The sequence below is a fragment of the Leptonotus elevatus genome, chromosome 7 (genome assembly GCF_054856555.1).
Source record: "Leptonotus elevatus isolate MCC_2025b chromosome 7, RoL_Lele_1.0, whole genome shotgun sequence".
Taxonomy (NCBI): domain Eukaryota; kingdom Metazoa; phylum Chordata; class Actinopteri; order Syngnathiformes; family Syngnathidae; genus Leptonotus; species Leptonotus elevatus.
The window spans coordinates 20,282,809-20,304,345 of NC_141245.1; the positions used below are offsets into that span (position 1 = coordinate 20,282,809).

A 21,537-nucleotide genomic window follows, 5' to 3' on the forward strand; every position below is an offset into this window, starting at 1 on the left:
TAACGGAGACAAAGCGCAGTCGAGCGTTCTCCGACTGCTTTTTAAAGTTAAACCATTGTGTCGCAAGGAATCCTTCCCGGGTGAGCCATCGAGCGAACAACCCTTCTCTTTGGCTTTAGTGGCGAGGAAGAGTCTTTAGGGTGGAACGCTTGAAATAAAAGGCGAGGCCCGCTGTGAAGTCGCAAGCTCGTCCTCTCAGTTACCCGCAGAGGACAGCAAGGCGGCTATAGTCGCCATTTAAACGCGGGGCGGGGGACCTTTTCAGACGACTTTCGGGGTCTGGAAGGCGTTTTCTTAAGCCAATTACAGTCTAGTGCCGTTTGTATAAAAGTGCCTTACATCTGGCCGATCTACACGCGAGGCGGCGCAGGTCTGCGGGGAATAAGGAAAAGAAGGAGAACTCATAAAGGGCCGTTTTGAAAGACAGCACCGATCCTTTTCTCTTTCTCGCAATCGCGCCATGTCACCGTCCTGCAAGTGACACGGGCGTCAACCTTCCTCCCTGTCCTGCAATATAATAATTTTCTGTATTCCACTTTTTTAATAATAAACTTAGATGTATATAATAAAGTACAAAAATATTAGAGAACATATACACAGTTTTTTTGTCATTATGTAGTGACTGCTTTGCCTGGTTTGCTCGAGCGTACGTAATCTTTGTGCTGGGTGATGAGGAACTTTTTTTTTCTCTCTTATGTCTTCTTTTCATATCGTCGATGTCCGGTCAGTTCCATCTGTCGTGGAGATGAGAACGTGTCAACACATTTTACACTCACCACTCTTCTTCTTCTTTTTTTTTTTGGGGGAGAGAGAGAGAGAGAGAGAGAGTGTGAGGCTAGCGTGAAAGCGGTGAAGGACACTCACCCCCTAAGGCGTGCTCTGTCATACTGAGGCACAGCGACTCCAGCGTTGGGTTGATCTCCAGGTCAGCGCCTGGAACTTGGCAATCTAATAATGAAAGAAAAGCGAGAGGGGGAAACAGAATTCAGCGTTAAATTGCTGTGGGATTACTGGCACCACATTTTTTATTTCATCATCTCCAAATGGAGTTGTAGGAAGGAGTTTCATTGGCCACGCTGGAGGAAAAAATTTGGATAAAGTCATAGAAATAAGAGAAATGATTCAAACTTTTAGGAATATAAAGCTGCAATTTTGGGGGGAGAAAATGGTTGATGATACTGTTTTAAGAGACTAAATTCATGGTATTAAAACAAAAGAAGTAAACTGTATGAGAATAAAGGTGTAATTCTACATTTGACAAGAACAATGTGTAATTTCAGGAGGAAAGCTGTATATTTTACTAAAAGAAAGCCATAATAAAAGATAATTCGGTTATTTTACGAGGATAAAGGATTAACTCATTCACTCCCAGCCATTTTCAATGAAGCAATCCCCTTCGCTCCCGGCTGTTTTACTTGATTTTGACTGGTTTTGCAGGGCCCACAGAATATTGTGTTCTATTGCTATAAAACCATGGAACCTACCAAAATAAAGATTGGAGTCTCTTCTTTCATCAGGAAAAGAAGTGTATTTCTATCCGTTTCAGTTTTGCAGCAATTAGCATTAGAATATAGCAAATGTCATTGTTATTCACAAATCTGTTTAAAACAGTGGGGAAAAGGTTGATCTCTTATACTTTGCTGCCACCTGCTGGCCGTTTTTTGTAATAACTACCATTGCTTTAAGCGACCTCTTCAGGTCAGAGGCTGCACCAAAGCCTTTTAAATGTTCTAGCGTAACAAAAAATAAATAAACTTGTTTTTAGGACCATGGCAATGTTTCAAATGGAACGTTTTGGGGAGCAAATGAGTTAATAGGGAAAAAAGGCTAAATAGAAAGAAAAATTCTTAATCTTGGAGAATAAAGTTGTAGCATTACAAGACAAACTCTTGCAAAAATAGATTGTCATTTATGACAAAGTAGTAATTTTATAACTATAGTCATATTACATTGTAAAAGTTGTATTTTTTCAAGAATTAAATACTAGGAAAATAATATTTTCAACAACAAAAATTTTATAGGAATAAAGTTGAAAAATTACAAAATAAAGTTAACATTTTTACAATAAAGAGAAAACTAAAGTCATTTTCTGCAAATTAATTTGTAATTCTAAAAATAATGAAAGATTACAAGAATACAGGCATTATTTTAGCACGACATAAAGGCATAATTGTACCAGAATGAATTTGTAATATTACAATAATAAAATGATATACATTCATCATATGTTTACATACCTTCGCAGAATTTATACGATTATTTAGGGAAAATCAGTAATCAGGCAGAACAAAAGTATTTTACTTTTACTGACACGCAGGTTAATCATAATCTGTCCCGCCATCAAAAAGCCAATATTTCACAAATTTTGCCAGGCTATGCAAACATCACCATTTGACTTTTTTTTTTAGTTCGATAATCAAACCAAATGTGTTTGGATACAAAATTTGAAGATATTCCAACATTATTTAAACTTGTGTTCAAATCTTCACGGTTCCACTCCTGTTAAAGAATGTTTCACCCAACTATTATTGCTTTAGCAGTTAATATCGCACGCCACAAATGCTGCATAATTTCACCAATTTAAAAAACAAAACAAAACAAAACAAGAAGTCATTGGTGGTATTTTAGCAACAGAGCGCCACGCTCCCTCTGTGCCAGAAACAATAACAAGACAAGGCGAGCAGCGTGTGGCAGTAAACAATTTGGCACATTCTGCAAGGCGCACACAAGCTCTCGTATGCCAGATGCCGTGTTGCAGATTTTCTCTTCTAATGGCCCTGTCGTGATCCAACAGAGTCAACGCTGACCTTTTCTGCGACACAGCCTCGCCTGTAAAAACGTTTGAGGCTGCTTCCCGCCTACTCATTGAAATACACAGTATACCTTTTTCAGTTCCACACAGGAGGAGGACAGATGCCACTACTGGCTGGCAGTAGACAGATTTGTTTTCGTGATTGCTGTGCAAAAGAATGTTTATTTTATGAGAAGAGTGATAAACATAGGATGCCGTGAGAAAATAAGCAGAGTCACTTTTAAAGGTGAGTGCGTAAAAAATACAGATACTATATATTAGACAGTAGGGCTGGATGTTTAATCAAAGAAGAAAAAACGATTACAAGTTTACAAGTTCCCTACGCTGTGAAAGTAACCTGAATGCACCAACGGAGCTAATCAATGTCATTCTGCCGTCCCTAAGCGTCCTTTAAGCTGTTTAATGACACTTCAGTTGGAGTTAACTAAAACTAAACACACGACAAGAAGAATTACATACAGTCTATATTTGAAGACAAGACATGCTTAGTTTTTAACACATCACGAGCCTAGCGCTAATGCTAATGCAAGTAAATGGTGGCTCCCATTCAAATGCTAACGGGAAGTTAGCATCAACTTGGGGAGTGCATTTTCTTTAAATAACGAATATTCACACCCAAATGCTGTGGAAACGCATACCCACAGGTAAGATAACACTACTGAAAGGCACAAATTGTTCCCAATTTGTGAAAAAAACGAGTTATTTTAAGAGAATTCAATCGCAACTTTCTTTTGTTCTCATTGTAACTGTGTACACCATGGATGCACGGCACCACACTGCCCCTTGGAGGCCAAAAAGCGCAGGAACACCCAGAATTTGTTTTCAATTGCTAATTCAGTGTACTGTATACTAGTATTCTTGTTTTACTTTCTTACTAATTTAACTTCTCGCAGTCCTTTTAAGTCATATTTAAAGCTGAGTTTAAGGATTCATGGAATTTTGAATTTGTGACATATAAATACGATAGAGGGTAATGTAATGCTTATGTTTTAAAATGAAGAATGAAAATGCAAGAGGCTTGAATTCCATACTGTATGTTTATAAGATTTTGTTATACTTGACCAAAAGAACAGTGTTCAAAAATAACGTGTTCAACGTGAAGGGATGAATGGGCGTAAGGCTATGATCATAGATTTGAGTAATTGATTTTTAGTACTTAAAAAAGATGAAAATTTCAATAAATGAATAAACGTTTCATTATTTGTGATTTCACTCTCAATCAAAAATAATGGTGATGATTATTTTTTCCATAATCGTCCAGCCGTATAAGACAGTACAGAATGTCGAGGGTGGATGGGAGAGGGTTGATAGAGTACCTTGCTGCTGGAACATGAGCATGGTTTGCGGGGAGGTGTGGACAGGAAGCGAGTGGGTCCGCTGCACAGAGCTGCGACTTTGACTTGGCATGCTGTTACTGCCCCCGGGGTTGGCAAACCACAGGCTCTAAAAAAAAATATTAAAAAACCCTGATGAGTCACATTAGTCGGCTGTCATTCGACTCAGTCGCCGAAGCTGCGATGATGGTTAAAGTGGAAGAAAACGACAGGTAGCGCATTGCCCCCGCTGTACTGACTTGACGACCCTGGCCTGCCAGCGCGGGGTTCGTGAGCGTGTGGCGAGGAGAGACGCCGCCGATTCCGCCGGGACTCAGGAGACCGATGCGCCCCGCCTGGAGTCCACGGGGGGTTATCTGGAACTGCCTCTGGCCCCGCCGGCCCACGCCTCCGCTCACAGAGCCCGCTGTGGGGAGGGAGTTGGACCCGTAGGCCCAGCTGGAGCAGGAACAGAAAACAGGGTGAAAGAAAATAAACCAGGAGAACTCCATTTTGATTCCGCTGAAAGTACTTCACATCAAATGGCGGCTAAGAGTGGAGGGTGTGCTCAGCTCACCCTTTCTGTCGGTACACGGGCATGTCCAGCATGGCTTTCCGAGGGACCAGGCGGAGCAGTTTGAGGACTTGCTGCTTCCACGAAACCAGACGTTTTTTGTGGGTTTCTGAGAAAGCCTGAAAAGTACCAACCGTTAAAACTTTCAACATCTCATTTTGAGGAGTTCAATTTGTTTGTGATTATCAACAGACATGTTATTTTTGGTACAGTACACAGTTGTTGTTTTTTGTAAATCCCTTATTTATGGCATCTAATAGTAATGGAGGTGCAAAAAAGAGGCACTCAACATCATGCCCCATGCGCGCCATTATCCTTCCCCCAGCGGATAAACTTTAAAAACTGTTTTTATATCGATTCACAATGTTTTTATACTGTACTGGAAATGTTCAGGCTACAAAAAAAAGTACCAAACAATAATATGACAGATCGAGCAATGTGTCTGTTAAATCGAGGCTCCACTGTATTTGAAAAACAAATAACTGCCTCCGGCCTGGAAACAAGACTCATCTCATCAAGCGCATTTCTGAGGCGGGGCAAACATGAGCAAACAGACAGTGGAATGAACCAATCAGCAAAGAGCAGACGAGATGTCAGAAAAGCAACTTGTGGGCACAGGCAAAATAATCATTTCTCACATGTGCCATTTTGATTGTTGAGGATGGACTTACTCGCGAAGAATACGTCACAGCAATCAAACTAATTTGATTGCACGGTTCGTTTGGAAGAAAGTGGGTGTGGCTTGCCTATTGCCTATGGCGAATTCTTAGTCGAGACATTGACACAGAGTAAGCAACTGAAGTTGCTCGCCAAAAACAGGATGTCGTAAATGAGTTCCCTGTGCTGTGTTAAAGATGATCAACCATTATATGTTTGCCTCGGTTCTTGCGCCATTCTTCCATAACAGTCCTTTTTATTTAGTTTTAAATTCCCGTAATTTACCTCTCACGTTGTTAAGGTCTCCACCTCATCTGCAGTAAAGTCAACAAACACACCTTTGCACCTGCACACTATTTGCTGAAAACGCATCAGGTACACACACTCACCTCATGTATTAAACACTTCTCAATGAGCTGGAGGTAGCAGCTGATATTCTCCTCATCTGGCCTGGACACGAGCAGCTGCGTGCACACTGAAACAAAAGAAGAGAGCCTGTTCATGTGGAATGAGCACAGAACGCTGACAAGGACTTTTAATAAATGATTATATAATACATTCAACTGGAAGAAGCACTTTAATGTACTTCCATTCAGTTACGTTCTGAGACATCGTCGACAATATCAATAAGACACTAATTCCTGCGTTAAACAAATGCTACAAAAATTAATATCTTTATTTGAATGAGAAATGAGAGCAGCACCCGGGGTCTCGTTCCATTATTGGGTGGAACATGAGACGCAGAAGTCAATGGAAATTCACAACGGGACACCTTAAGTGTTGAATTGAGAAGATGAACGAAAATAGAACTGACTAACAAGTGTCAGTCACGTGTTATACTGCGGTGATCAGTGCAGAAGGCTAATCAACATCTTATTAAGAAGGCTCAAATGGAGTTGTCATGGCAACGACTCTTTGCTTCCTTTCTATCAGGCGAGATGATGAGGCCACGCAGCTGACAAACGCAACTGGGAGAACGTCACGATCATCGGCGTGTTTGTTTCTCGGTGTGCATATATATATATATATATATATATATATATATATATATATATATATTTTTTTTTATTTTTTTTTTTTTTTTGTAACGAAGCATGTGCATAAGCAAGGCAAGAAGCTGTCAAAGATTTATAAAGCCCCTATTGCACTGAGGTGGTGACGGTTCAAGGTCACAAACGTTTGCCAAAAGATTCAACAGATTTTCATGTCACACAGAAATTTTGAACAAGTTCAAGAAAATCGCTTTAAACTGTATTTTAGCATTAAAAGTATCATGTGGGTCAAAGAGCTTCTCCATAAGAGAAACAAAGTGATGTATATTTGAAGCAAGCTATGGCATGAACCTTACATGAGGAGTTGTTCTAATAAAGTCGTTAAGCACTGTACAGGAAGTAAAACAGACAGGTGTCTCTTACCTTTCCCCATGACTCGGGTGAACTGTCCGGCAATGTCACCGTCCGAGATGGGCGTCGCCGAGGAGTCTCCATCGCAGGCCGGCGCGCTGTGGGAATGAAATCCCTCGGGGGTCGCTTCCTTATCCGCCGCCGATTTTGTGGCATCTGGAGGCGCGTTGGCGGGCTCCTGCGGGGTCTGCGTCAACGTGCTGTAGGCCTTGATGGGCGTGATGATGATCTGCTGCAGCTCCTGCAGAGCGTTGCGCAGATTTCCGCCTTCCAAAATGTCCTGCAAACGCGCGAGTACATTAGTCGGTGATAAGAGTCCGAGAAGTCATTTAAATCCAACCAGCCCAAAAAAAAAAAAACAATACTTTGGAAAAAAGAATTACTACATACTAGGGGTGTCAAAATTTGTGGGGGAATTCCACTTGCCACAAAGAAGACACGTCCATGGCAAAGTTTAACAGTAATAAGTTTAATAATAATGCATATATTTGTGGAGACTGGGGTCAAGTTGTGTTTTACAATCTGAAAATTGTGCAGAATTTCACAACTTACTTAATGTTAAAGATTAGCTAGCTCTTAATATAAAAATAAAAATTCACTGCGTTATCACCAACATCTTACAAAATCTATTATGCCATCTAGTGGCAGAAAAATGACCTCAACACAAATCGATATTACACTCGTTTTTTACAGGACAGTACATCTTTTTAATTAGAACTCAATTTTATTTCTTTAAGAAAGAAAAAAGATTTTTTTTTAAATAAATAAAAAAAAAAAAAAGAACTCAATTTTATGAATTATGAAATTACTGTATCAATGACTAAAAAATGCAGCCATATATTTATTAGTTGAACATTTTTGTTTCCACTTGTTAACGAGTATGAAAACTTTATTGTACACTTAAAACAGATATAAAATGTGTGATTAATCGTGACTTAACTACTGAAGTCGTGCAATTAATTTCGATTACAAATTTTAATCGCCTGACACCCCTAATATATACACATTGGTCCCAGAAAATAAAACAAATTGAACAAAACATGTTGTGTAAATTACCTTTTCCAAAGACTTGAGGACACTCTGCCGCTCGCGCAGTTTTTGGATGCTCAAGGCAATTTTATGCCGCGCTCCCTTGGTGACGTTCTAAAGAGGAAGGAGATAACAAGAGTGTGCGTACGGCAGACGTGTCATTTTTTGCCTCAACCATCTATACTGTTACTAAATAACAAAACATAATCACCATCTGTTTTATTAAAGCCAAGGGGTAGGGACAACAATCGTGTCGTCGCTACATGTGACCAGCGGGGTACATTGTTTAATTTCACGCCTCATTGAAAGGTGATGTATTATCATCAGCTTTAAGGACACAAGTGTTTACCGCTGATGAGACAGGAGGAATACGTCCATCTATACAGTTTCTATAGCTTGTCTTTATTAGGGCCACGAGTGATCTGGGGCTTATCCCATCATTATCCAAACATGAACTGGTCGCCAGCATTTGCATTAGAGATGGTTTTTCAGGGACGATACTGATGCCGATTATTAGTAGTCAAGGAGGCCGCTAACTGATATTTGAAGCCGATATTCATTTTCAGTGAAAAAAAATATATATATATTGGCAGCATTTTTTTTGTTAAATACAAATGCTTATCTTGACTTTGTTGTAATGTCTTAATGCATTCGTGCTTATTTTCAAAATGTATACGTTTCTTTTTAATCTTAGACAATATACTTCATTTTAAATGTATTTAAAAAAAAAAAATTAAGTTGAGGGAGAACCCAAGGTAATCAGTCCGTCTTAAAAAGTTAAATGGAAACTTAAAGAAGTAAATACCATAGCTGTTATTTCCAAAATTAAAATAAACCTGAAATCTTAAATATTCACATTTCTTTGTTTTAATGTCAAACAAAAACAAAAGGTTCAGAAGGTTCCTAGGGTCAGCAGCATCTCCTATAAAGTTAACTAAAAATGTACATAAATAGTTCCCTGAGTTTAAAAAAGTTTTAGCTTTACCTTTTTTTCGGTCGTCAGATTTTTTTAAAAGGCCGAAACCGATATTCGTCAAAATGCTCAATATCAGCCGATTATCAGCCTATCCCTAATTCTGCATTTGGATAATTAAAAGTTAAATTTGAAGCCAATTTAGAGTTTTCAACAATCCTAACCCATGTGATTGTAATTTGTTTGTGTTAAATAATTTAACTACTGAATGCAGCTGTTTCAGTAACATGGGTTCACGATTGCATATATGCCAGATGCACGGTGTTGATGTTTTATGGTCCTCTGTTTTAGGTACTTTGCCCCCATCTTGTGGCATCAATAGGCAATTACAACCCTTAAACTAGTCCTTGAGCTTATACTACCCCTAAAAGTTCAAACATTACCATACTTGAATAGACTTTGAGTCAAAATAGGAGAGGGAAAAGAATGAGCAAATTGCATTGCTGGAGATAATCCTTTCATGTTGAATAAGATGTGCAGAAGTCTCGTGACATTTATTTAAATCTTGCAAGTTTTTGGTCTGTTTGCGTTTCCACACTTTGCGACTTAATGGCTGTCCAAATTTTGGGATTCCATTGTAATCAAAATCAGATCTTTGTTACAAACCTGAGATTCCAGATGATGCTCTGTGAGAATCATCATTTCCTCGTAGGTCATTTGGGAAAAAAGCGATGCGTATTTGTGAAGGCGGAGACTTTTCAACCATGCGGGAACATCTGCAACAAAAAATGACAGGTCATTTGAGCTCACCGTAGCCTCGCACACGACAGCGTCCACCCTCTGACCTTTCATGCCGCTGCCGTCCTCCTGGAAGGTGTTGCGTGCCGAGCCCTGCTCTTCTGTCTGCTCGCTCCCCGAGGAGGCCACGCTGCTCTGCGGGGAGAGCGGCGCGTGGTCCGTCGGGAGGAAGTTCTGCCGGCTCCCCGTGTCATCCTGACTGAGCCACTCGGAGCCACACGGCTGGGGACTGGAGGAGATGACGGACTTCTTCAGGGGGCTGGGCTGCATCTGCCCGCTTAGTCCTGGGAATGAGGTTTGTAGAAAAATCAAATAAATAATAAATATTCTCTGTTATTTGCAGTTTTGAGCTAAAAAATAAAACCTGTGTTATTGCTGTTGACAGGAGAGGACAATCCGCCCGGAAAAGCCATGTGCCCGTTCTGCCCTGCAGGAGACGTGCTGGACGAGGGGGACTTGTCGTGCCAGGCGTGGCCGGGCTCCAGGGCCTCGGCCGAGCTGGGCCACTCGTCCGAGCCCTGGCGCGGGTGGTACGGGCTGGGGGGCGCCCGTGTGGACGGCGCGTAGCCGCCCGATAGGTGTTCCTCCAGGTGGTTGAGCCACATAGCCAGGGACGTGCGGTCCTCCAGCGTGGTGGCGGGGTGGATGAGCGCGTAGGACAGTAGCTGTCTGCTCTCCTCCACAAACAAGCTACTCTCAATGGTGTGACTCAACACCTTCTGCAGCAGCTTCATGTACTCACATTTGGCCTCGCTGTTGCGTGGCTGCAGCAGAGGCAGATGGGACAAGAGCAAGGACACCACTTTCTCCTTGGGCTCCTGGTGCCACTGGTTGACTATGGCTGAGGACACATGGCATTCAATCAGTGATGGTTCTTTAGTATGTTCAAACCACAATTTGGATATACAGGGGAACCTCCAAAGATGCCGAGAGACCTTCACGTTCTTTTTCCTTTGTCTATTTTTTCCCACTTCCCCCAAATAATGGGCAGCCATCACACATTACCTGTATTGCAATTATATGTTTGCAAGTGACAGTTTTTCCGGCGATAGACTGAATCCGCAAAGTAGTGACCACCTTTTTTATTTCATATTTATCTATATTTACTATTAATGTCCATTTTAAAGCACAAACATCAAATAACGTGCGTGAGTTGAAAATATTACTTTGTCCACTTGAGGTCGCCATCTTCATGTTCACCAGCTCAGTGGCCTTGAGGTGGAGTGTCCGCCCTGAGACTGAGAGGTCGTGGGTTCAATCCCTGGCCGGGTGATACCAAAGACTATAAAAATGGGACCCATTTGCCCCCTTGACACTCAGTTGGAATTTGTGGTGCTGCTCACCGTTCCCTCAGAGGATGGGTCAAATGCGGAGAATGAATTTCGCCCCACTTAATTGGGTGTGACAATCAGTGTTACTTTAACGTTCTACACGTTTAATGTGTGTGCCTGACCTGTTGAGTGATATGAGTCAGCAAATGAGAATATTGGCGAGCTGTTTAGTGGCTAAATTGGTAGCGACTATGTAAATTGAGGCCATCTGCTGTAGGGATGTAACGATAACGTCAATATCGCGATATTAAAATATCACCGTCTTCGTTGTCACGATATTAAAAGAAGCACATCTGTTCCATTTGTGCAGTTCTAGCACCCTCTGGTGGTTAGTTTATTAGGGCAGTTTAACTTTAATTATTTTTTTCTTTTTTTGTTGCCACTGTGGCGGTTACCACGCTCATAAATCAGTTATACCAGAAAATATTGTTCATCTCCATCAAAAAACAACTTTTAGACGCTTCAGACGAACACAGTATTACTTTGCGCCGCTGAGCTTGAGGACGACGAATGACATGCCTGTATCATTTATCTGGTGGGCCGCCGGGATAATAAAACACTGGGGGGGGGAGCCTGGATTGTGTACGTGAGAAGGGAGTGTGCAGTTTCATGTTTTGGCCACACGCGGCAGCAGCGATTCCAAATTCAATTTTCTGCATTAGGCAACTTTAACAGGGTTATTTACCGTAGACGTGCAGTTGTGTACTTTGCATTTGCACTTAAAGTGTGAAATGACCCCAAACTTTGAGCATTCTCCATCTTTTATAGGTTCTTTCCTCCTTGCTCCATCTTATTGTTATATGGTCTTACAGTAAAAGTCGGTGTGGAAAAAGAATCCCTGCAAAATAAGTACAAAAACATTCGCAATGCACAAGCGGCAAAAAGTGAACTGCACTACAGCGCATACCTTGTTAAAAAAATCTAACTGGGGGGTCACCAGCATCCTACAACGGACTGTGGTCCACCTCAGAGGTTCCACCGTATACCACTACGGAAATACATGTTCATCTACCTGCATTGTTGGCCTCCGCTTCCAAGATGTGAATCTCAGTGCAGTCCGCCAACCAGTGTTCAAGGCATATGTGTAAAAAGCGAGCCTGGGTGCGGGACACCCTCTTGAGGAGGGACAACAGCGCCACCGTCTGTTCGCACTCGTTCCAGCCCTTGAACCAGTCCGTGAGGATACCGACCTGGTCTCTGAACATCATGGCGTGCCTCCTTTTTTAGGTGAGGAGATGGGGAACGTGTGGACGGGGGTGAGGGGGAAGAGGGAGGGGGGGCGGCGGGGTGGGGAAGCACAATTTTCAGGGACAGACAGGGTCGGTCTTTTCCCCAGACGCAAACGCAGAGACCCTCACATGGTTCAGGTGCAGCAAAACATAATGCCAAATGTCGACAGCTCGACGTGTGGACTGTTCGGGGGATTCCTTGTAAAGTGATCCTGACAGGAGGAGTCCAAATAGATTGTAGAGTCACTCTTGCATGCTCAGGTTCACATTGGTTGCTTTAAGAAAGAAGAACATGGAAAGGAATGTTAGCATTTTAAGTGTGATGGACATTTTGAGATTTGAATCAAGTCCTTCAGGCAGTGCCATTGATGCCAGCACTTTATAAAATATGAAATCCTTGTCCTGATGCCATAGAATACAGCTCATGTACTTTAAGTGGGTTGTTGTCAAGCCTTTGTTCCAAGGTGTCCGCTTGGGTTTCATTTTTAGAACAGCACAGTGAGGCAAAATGAACACTCATAGGCACACACCTGATTTACTTAGTCGTATTGTATCAAGTACAAGTTTACATCAAAAACACTGCAATTTGGAGAAGAAGAAAAATTCTAAACAATTGTTCACATTTCATTATGGTCAGTCTGCTTCATTGTGTTATGTCCATTTTATTTATGTACTTACTGACTTATTTTTTTACGCCACACTTGTTTGGTAGAATTTTGATAAGTTGTCGTCATGAACACTCAAACAAGTCAAAGTGTTAAGTTAACAACTACAAAATAAGTTGATAAATAGCTAATTTGCCTTTATTTTTAGCATAAGCCTAACCTAGAGGCTTTTGCTGTGGCCGGTAACTCTCCTGCTGGCGTCATTTTGCCATGAACTGCTCTGATTGGTCAAACGCCGGAACTAGCCTGCCGTGCTATTTTACTATGATAACAGTAAGTTGGCCGTGAATAGGTTATTTTAGCGTGATGCAGGCTGTTGTGTTATGGTTTAACCGGCTTCTAGATTAACTGGCTCCCGATTCTAGCGGTGGCCGTTAGAGCAATTTCAGCCCAGTAATTTTATATTTCAGGTCTGCAGAATTGTCACAAGTTACACTGAAATTGTTCAACTGCATAACTGTTTAATTCTTCAATAAACATGTGAAACAGAACGGCTGGTTTACAACTTTAGACTGGCCACAAGAAATTGTAAATAGACTTTACAACGAACTGATCGGCTGGATCGGGTCGGCTGACATTTGGTATTTTATGCTAAATCTGTGATCGGCTGCGATGTCTTAATTTGCCTAATTGATGAATGAATAAATGATTTTTTCCAATCGGCTCCAGGAAATAGGACATTTCATGTTATACTCAATGTTGATCAGTGTCTTTTGAATTTTTGGGGTTGAATTATTTTTTCCCCCACATGTAATGGCATCAATTATACGGGGTTTTTTCGCTATTCGTGGGCTGGGCTGGTCCCTATCCCCCACGAATGGCGGCGGTCAAGTGTAAAGATAAAAGTTGTTTAAATATATATATATATATATATATATATATATATATATATATATCGCTTTATTTTCTGATCTAATTGGTGATCGGTTAGTTTTGTTGTTTTTTCAAACTCGCTGATGAGCTGAAAAATCCTGATCGTGTAAAGATTAATAGTAAACATGTTTAAAAAAATACTCATTTTAATTAAAACAATAAATAAAAAGGTACAGAGCGGTATTTGAATCTGTGACACGAAAGAATAAAGCAGCAACCACTCCTAGTCACTAGCTTATACACATTTACTGGCACATAATTTGTATTTGCAGTTCTCCTCCAAATCAGGGCAAAATAACGTCAGATGGCGAGTTGCCGGTCACGGCAAAATAACCACTGCGTAACCCATTAAATAAATAAAAATATACAGTTGTATTTATTGCTTGTGTTTATTAATTAATGGACCTTGAACAAATATATACATATTTAATCGCAATATTGAGGGTGGAGGGCATCACAATTATATTTGATTTATTTTTAAGTTATAAAATGGGCGGTGTCATGGTGCCAGTACTTTTTTAGAAACATTACATTTTTGTCTTGATACACACACATAGAACACAGCTTACTGAATCAAAAGTGTGTCCACATATACATTACATTACATTGCATTACATACAACAGGGTGACCGGCAAGAGTAATGTAGCATGTCAAAAACTCACCCATCACTACAAATGGTAGCACCTGTAACATTAGGAGCTATTTAACCGAGATCAACACACCCTTAGCGGCTTTTGGTCAGCACGGTGTTCCCGGGAATAATCGCCGAAGAGTAAAAAGCGACTTGTACACGACACCGACAGCTGCAATGAGCTAGCCAGCGCTAGCAAAGTCGGCCTTGCTAGTGATGGGGTGGATTTGTATTGTTTTTCGTTGACGCTGTTGCTGCTCCCTCATAACACTTCAACGACAACAGGGCCACGTCAAATAAGTTCGCCGAGGCGGCCCCGGTGTTATTACACGAACATGCACGGAGGAGACACAAAGTTGTTTACCTTTGTCGGTTCGTCGGTGCTTTTAGCGAGCTGCGGCTAACGCGCTAACGCATAGCTTAGCGCTCGGAGGCTATCCGCTAGCCTCGTAGCTTAGCAAGTTTTGCTAGCAATAATGTTGCCTTAGCTGCGAGAGGCGTACATTCCGATCCTCCGTCGTAGTGGTGTCCATGAGAAAGATATTCCCACTATGGATCCGACGAAGCAAAGAATGTATGTACACCAAAATAAAAATGTGTTTATAATACAAGAGTGAACGCCTGGTGAGAAATGTACATCGATTTTTTTGGAGTTTCCGTTTGACGTAAGCGAACGTCATGCGTCTGACGTCATACGTCTGGACATTACGCAATGTTGTCAAACTGCAAGCAAAGTGATTTTTTTTAAACAAATAAATAAACTATTAATCTACCTTAGTTCAGTCAACATACCTCACTGATTTTTGTTTGTTTTGTTTTTTGTTGAAGAGTTAACAAAATAATAGTGTATTACAATTTGGATTAATTCAATACAAAACGATTACAGTTAAAAAATGTTTTACTAGGACTTCAACAACATGCTTTTACATTTTAAAAAAATGCCGTGATTCTCAACTGGTGGGTCGCGGACCCATTTTGGATGGCTCAATATGCTTTTGGAAGTAGCTATGTCAAACTTATTTGAAACTGAGTTTAAAAATGTAACACAGAATTTTCAGCGGCTGTTGCGGAGCCAAAACAATGCTGTATTGTTTTGAACTTCTATAAAATAGAATACAACTATACAAGATGCGGGTCCAACGGTGACAAAAGTTGAGAACCCCTGGTGTAGTGTATAATATGTGTAAAAACTTTTTCCAAAAATTAATATTACAAGATTTTTATATATCAAAAATGTCAATTGTTTTTTAAAAAAAAGTTAAAAAATGTTAAATGGAGACAGATATGACACAATTTAACAAGTTAAAAGGTTAGCTGTTGTAATATAAGTAAATACATTTATTTTAAATTATGACAATAAACATTCTACTTCTAATTGTAAATAAATAATCTATAGCAGTGAATGTTTTTTTAGTTTTTTTAAGTAATGTTCCAAGATATAATGCTGTATTAAAAAATGACTGATTTTTCATTTGTGAAAAATGCATAACAATTTAAAAAAGTGTTGCATGGTATGAGCATATTTCTGCTTAAGAAAATTTGTAAAATAAGTTTAAATGTTGCCAAATATAACACTATTTTAAAAGATAGTTGAATATTACCATTACATGACACTATATTTTATTTAAAAATACAATCTTACAAGATTGACAAGATTTGTAATTAAAAAGAAAATAATATAAAAGATTGTATGTTACTGAATATATATATATATATTTTTATAAATCAAAGAAGGTTGCACATAACTCCATTGGGAGCGTCATAATTTTTCGCTTGAAGTCTTTTGAATAAAGTTGGCCCCAGATAAAGTTTGATCACTCTCCAAAGCAAATGCAAAACGGATCTTTTATGGATGCTAAATTCAAGTGTAGACCTCCAAATAGATTTCCGGTGGCATTGTACGAATGCCTGCTCTAAGAGTTCAGTGTTTTCATAAGTGGTGGTGGTAGCAGGCCTTGCACTGTGTCATTAAAAAGAAAATAAGACAGAGTCTGTTTTGAAAAACTTGCCATAATAATAGTGTAAACTGTACAGTACCCCATTGCTAATGAAAAATAATAATTAAAAAAATCAAATCTTGTGAGTCCAACGTCACGCCATGTGGTCCTGTTAAATTGAGCCTTGCCAGCATGGGGCACTCTGGGTTTATACTGTATCATAAAAAGAGCAATTATGGATGATGATCGGAGAAGAAGAAGACGGGCGTGAACCATATGAAACAAGTTCATATCTGCCCATTAATTCCATTACATGCACTTGCATTGTTCCTTTGCTCTGCACTTCTTTGCTGTTTCTTTAAAGGTAAGCAGTCTGATTGATTGAAAATGTCAATGATATGTTTCCAATTGTAACATTTAATTTGGATTATTTCAAGATGTCAAGACATGACCGGTGAAGGTGCCAATTTAGTCATGCATGCTTGCTAATACGACGTATTACAATGTCTATATTTTAAAGCACCCTGTGAGAGAATGTAGCTGTTTTGGAAATATATTTGTGTTCTTTTAACCACAGACTGCCGGGAGAATAAAAAAATTATCGTCTTGGAGCTGCCGTAGTCAGACCTCAAAGTGTTCTAAGTTACAGTTTGACATTTTATTTGTTTATCTATGTCAGAGGACTTTCATGTCCCCCAAAATTTGACTTTGAGTGGCGTTCCCAATCAACATTTTCCTGTGCAGGGCTCAGAAATGTTCTTTTTACGAGGTATAGGGAACACACCCTAGTAGTCAACAGGTAGTAAAACAAACCCGCCTGTGTGTGTGTGTGTGTGTGTGTGTACGTGGGTGGGTGTGCATGCGTGTGTGTGTGTGTTTGGTCTTGGAAATGCATTGTCAAAGAGATGGCCCCACAGAGATAGTAAAACAAACCCGCCTGTGTGTGTGCGTGTGCGTGTGCGTGTGCGTGCGTGTGTGTGTGTGTGTGTTTGGTCTTGGAAATGCAGTCAAATAGATGGCCCCACAAAGATAATAAAACAAACCCGCCTGTGTGTGTGTGTGTGTGTGTGTTTGGTCTTGGAAATGCAGTCAAATAGATGGCCCCACATAGATAGTAAAACAAACCCACCTGTGTGTGTGTGGGGGGGGGGGTGCGTGTGTGTGTGTTTGTGTATTTGGTCTTGGAAATACATTGTCAAAGAGATGGCCCCACAAAGATAGTAAAACAAACCCGCGTGTGTGTGTGTGTGGGGTGTGTGTGTGTGTGTGTGTGTGTGTGTGTATTTGGTCTTGGAAATACATTTTTAAAGAGATGGCCCCACAAAGATAGTAAAACAAACCCGCGTGTGTGTGTGTGTGTGTGTGTGTGGGTGTGTGTGGGTGTGTGGGTGTGTGTGGGTGTGTGTGTGTGTGTGTATTTGGTCTTGGAAATGCAGTCAGAGATGGCCCCACAAAGATAGTAAAACAAACCTGTGTGTGTGCGCGTGCGTGCGTGGAATGACACTATTAATGTTAATGTTTTTTTTCTTTTTTTCTTTCACTGACTGTCACAGTCGGGAAGCCCGAGGGGAAAAAAAGCAACAGGAAAATGGTGGGTACAAGTGATGCAATTCCAGTATAATGTTGTAACATGTCGGATCACTCTCTTCGACTTTGTATCTGTCTTTTAAATTTCTTCCAACTTTTGAGCCATGGCACAACTGAAGAATCTCGAAGCAAATCACAAAGTAAATTCTGCCATCTCATGGAGGAGCATTTAATTGATCTGCCTGTCAGTATACATCACTGGCATAGATGGATGATATAAAATGTAACTTTATTTGAAGAGGAAGTCAACCTTAAACGTTTCTTGACAATAATATGTTATATGTGACCTCACTAGTCTCAACATGACATTCTGATTAATATTACATTTGTGGAATAAGAGTTATATAGCAAAATCCAGCCATTTCTATCCATGTCAGCGGGCGGCCATTTTGCCACTTGCTGTCGACTAAAGATGACATCACAGTTGCTCAGGGCTCAGGCAACGACCAATCACAGCTCACCCGTTTTCTGAAGCTGAACTATGATTGGTTGTGTCCTGACACCTGAGCAAGATTGATGTCAGTTGACAGCAAGTGGCAAAATGGCCGCCCCCTGCAATGGATAAAAACGGCAGAATTTTGCTGCTTGATATTCCACTAATGCAATATTAATCAGAATACCATATTTAGACCAGTGGGGCTGCATCGAACATATCATTGTAAAAAAATATATATATATATATTATTATTAATTAACTCAGTCACTGCCATTGACGGCTATAGACGTCAACAATTCATTTGAACAATTTCTATGAGTTTCACATTTTTCCCCACTTTTGTTAACAAGAGTATGAAAACCTAGAAGAAAAAAATATTGTACATTTAGAACAGATGTACAATTTGTTAACTAGTGAAGTTATGCGATGAATTATGATTACAATTACGATTTTAATCCCTTGAAGTTTTAATAATCTTTTCTTTAAAAAAAAAAAAGATTATAAAAAAATAATAATAATAATTACACTTACTTAAAAAAAAAATTAGGGGAGTCAGGCGATAATTTTTTTTCGTAATTAATCGCATGACTTCACTAGTTAACTCACGATTAATCACAATTTTTTTTTTTTTTCTAAGTTCCATACTCTTGTTAACAAAAGTGGGAAAAAAATTCAACTAATAGAAATAGTTCAAATGAATTTTTGACGTCTATAGCCGTCAATGGCAGTGAATGAGTTCATATTTTTATTTAATTTTTTTAAATCCCTCTGGTGGGCAATCACTGTCCTATACTGTAACTGCATATAATCCTTCAGGCAATGATGGGAATACAGATAGATGACAACCTCAAAGAGAAACTGAAAAGGCTCATCAACCCCAAACACGCCCTGATAAGTGAGTGCATCTTCATCCAAATCGTTTTGTACGCTGCTCAGTATCAAAAGCACGCGTATTTGTTTTCCTCTCGTAGTAAAAGTGGAGAAGTCGCGTGTGATGTTGGATCAGGAACACGAGGCAAGTGACAGTTTTGTTTTCCTCTGTTGGAATGTCACTTCCTCTGTTTTGAAAGTCAACATTTTTCTTCCAGAACATCTCACTGGACGATTTAAGAGACAAACTTCCGGAGAAAGAGCCCAGATATCCTCATAACAATTTATTACTGTTTATATAGTGTGATCAGTCATTTCTGGAAAAGAAGAAAGAAGATATTTAAGATGTTACATATGATTTAATTGTTTTTTTATTATATGAAGCAGTATTTTATTCTATTTCCAAAATAGAAGACAAACTATTGATTTTGAACTTACCTCAAATCAATAAATAAATAAAAAGCGGCTATATATTGTTAAATATCAAATTATATTTTATTGTATTTACTTTACTTCCTTGCAAACAAGACAAACTATTGATGTTGATGATAATAATGAAAGGATTTAAAATGTTATATATCATTACATGTAAAATGTGTGTTATTGTAGTTGCTGTATGTCTTTAACTCATTCACTGCCACTGACGGTTATAGACGTCATAAATTCATTTTAACGATTTCTATTAGTTTAACATTTGTTTCCCCACTTTTAAAAATTAGGGGCGTCAGGCAATGAATTTTTTTTTATTGTAATAAATCGCATGACTTCACTAGTTAACTCACGATTAATCACAAATTTGACATCTGTTCTAATACAATAAAAACAATTCTAGGTTTTCATACTCTGGTTAACAAAAGTGGGAAACATGTTAAAATAATAGAAATAGTTCAAATGAATTTTTGACGTCTATAGCCGTCAATGGCAGTGAATGAGTTAAAATGAGGCAAACTATTAATGTTGAATTTGTAAAAAAAAAAAAAATAAATAAATAAATGTTGATTTTTTACTGCAATTTTTAAAAATGTTTAATGTTAATTATCATTTAATCTGTTTGAGATTACACTAAAGAAAATAAGCACTTAGATATTTTGCATTTTATCCACCATACCAAATCGGAATAAATTTTTGCCGTAGCATGACACCCCAAATTGGTAACGCACTGAATTTCTCGCAGAACTTTCCCATTAATTTTTTTTCTTATTTATAGCATGTTGATGTTTCCTTAACTGCCACGCAAGCTCATTGCTTACCCTTTCGATTTAATTGGCGCTGATGGGATGATGAAACCCTACAAGACAGTGATATTCATTTCCCCTAGCGGTGAGTATTGGCAATTAATCGCCTTTATTGATGAATTTTAAGATCATTTTTAGCAGCTTGCACTAACAACACAGCTGTAATTTACAAAAACTGAAACAGAGTCAGCGTTGCAAATTTTGTCGTTTGGTCGCAAAAATTTAAAAATGTTTCCAACCCTACAATGATTATTGAAGAGGGGGGAAAAAAAGCGAAGAGCAACGTAAATATCTGTTAAATAAACGACAACATAAGCGGAGTCATTTCAAGTTCATGCTTTACAAATTGATTATTATTATTTTTTTATCATTTTGCCTTACTATTCAATAGATGTAATAAATCAACTCCATCTGCTCTAGTTCATCATGTAGCATAAACAATGTACGTTGAATGTCCCAAAAACGTATGTGCAATGAATCCAAAGGTTCCAGCCCAATGGCGTTGATGTCATGCGGGTCCGCCGTGGATGTGGTGCGAAGAGAGACAACTGCCACCTGGGTAAGGATGTCCTCTCATTTCTTACAATGACTTCAGTGCATCTGGGGAGACCAAAAAATGAAAACAAATATTTTCATTTTTCTTCTCCACTTAGTTTCTCAGCATCGACAACAAGAACGGCTTGACCGAGCAGTGGCTGAAAAACGAACTGACCAGCTAAATTTGCAAACACATGAAAATGGTTATGATTTCTGTCCATTTCTTCTTTTTTTTATGGCATGTCATTTGCTAATAAATGGATGGACCTATGCAAAATTGTCTATTTGCATCTTGTACAGTACTTTGATTATTATTATTTTTGTATGGTGATAAACAAATCAAAAGGAAAGTTTAAACAAAAGAGCCTACTTTGGCAAATAATTAGGAGTGGGAATCTTTAACAGTTTCACAATTCGATTTGATTTTTGGGTCTGCGATTCTATTTTCAATTCAGAATCGATTTTTGACTCAAAATGATTTGATTGAAAATGAGTTCTGCTTCCATTTATAATGTGCAAAGTATCGTCATGATCTACTCCAGTCTGACTCGCTAATGCTAATTGGCTCGCTACTCGTGGCACTTTTATCACTCGAGGCTATTCATACAAAACGCTTCAAGAATGTGTGCAGAGAAGCATCTCAACATAACTCACGATAAATCAAAAATTTTATATGTTCTAAATGTACAACAAAAATGTTTTTGCT

The 21,537-nt window shown here is 39.2% G+C and overlaps 2 protein-coding genes across 2 annotated transcripts; one reads left to right on the forward strand and one right to left on the reverse strand.

The window, feature by feature from the left end:
- Positions 1-521: 521 nt before the first annotated feature.
- On the reverse strand, positions 522-14,876 carry samd4b (sterile alpha motif domain containing 4B). Its single transcript, XM_086081576.1, has 13 exons — positions 14,594-14,876; positions 11,843-12,334; positions 9,864-10,340; positions 9,547-9,783; positions 9,368-9,477; positions 7,816-7,902; positions 6,772-7,039; positions 5,746-5,831; positions 4,703-4,818; positions 4,386-4,584; positions 4,129-4,255; positions 865-948; positions 522-734 (listed from the first exon to the last, which is right to left on the reverse strand). Exons 2-13 carry the CDS (start codon positions 12,036-12,038, stop codon positions 706-708), a joined length of 2,016 nt encoding a protein of 671 aa, XP_085937702.1. The 5' UTR covers positions 12,039-12,334; positions 14,594-14,876; the 3' UTR covers positions 522-705.
- A 1,543-nt stretch (positions 14,877-16,419) lies between these two features.
- gmfg (glia maturation factor, gamma) lies at positions 16,420-21,108 on the forward strand. Its single transcript, XM_086081070.1, has 8 exons — positions 16,420-16,530; positions 17,720-17,757; positions 19,006-19,084; positions 19,161-19,204; positions 19,278-19,327; positions 20,297-20,379; positions 20,780-20,853; positions 20,948-21,108. Exons 1-8 carry the CDS (start codon positions 16,443-16,445, stop codon positions 21,011-21,013), a joined length of 522 nt encoding a protein of 173 aa, XP_085937196.1. The 5' UTR covers positions 16,420-16,442; the 3' UTR covers positions 21,014-21,108.
- Positions 21,109-21,537: the final 429 nt, after the last annotated feature.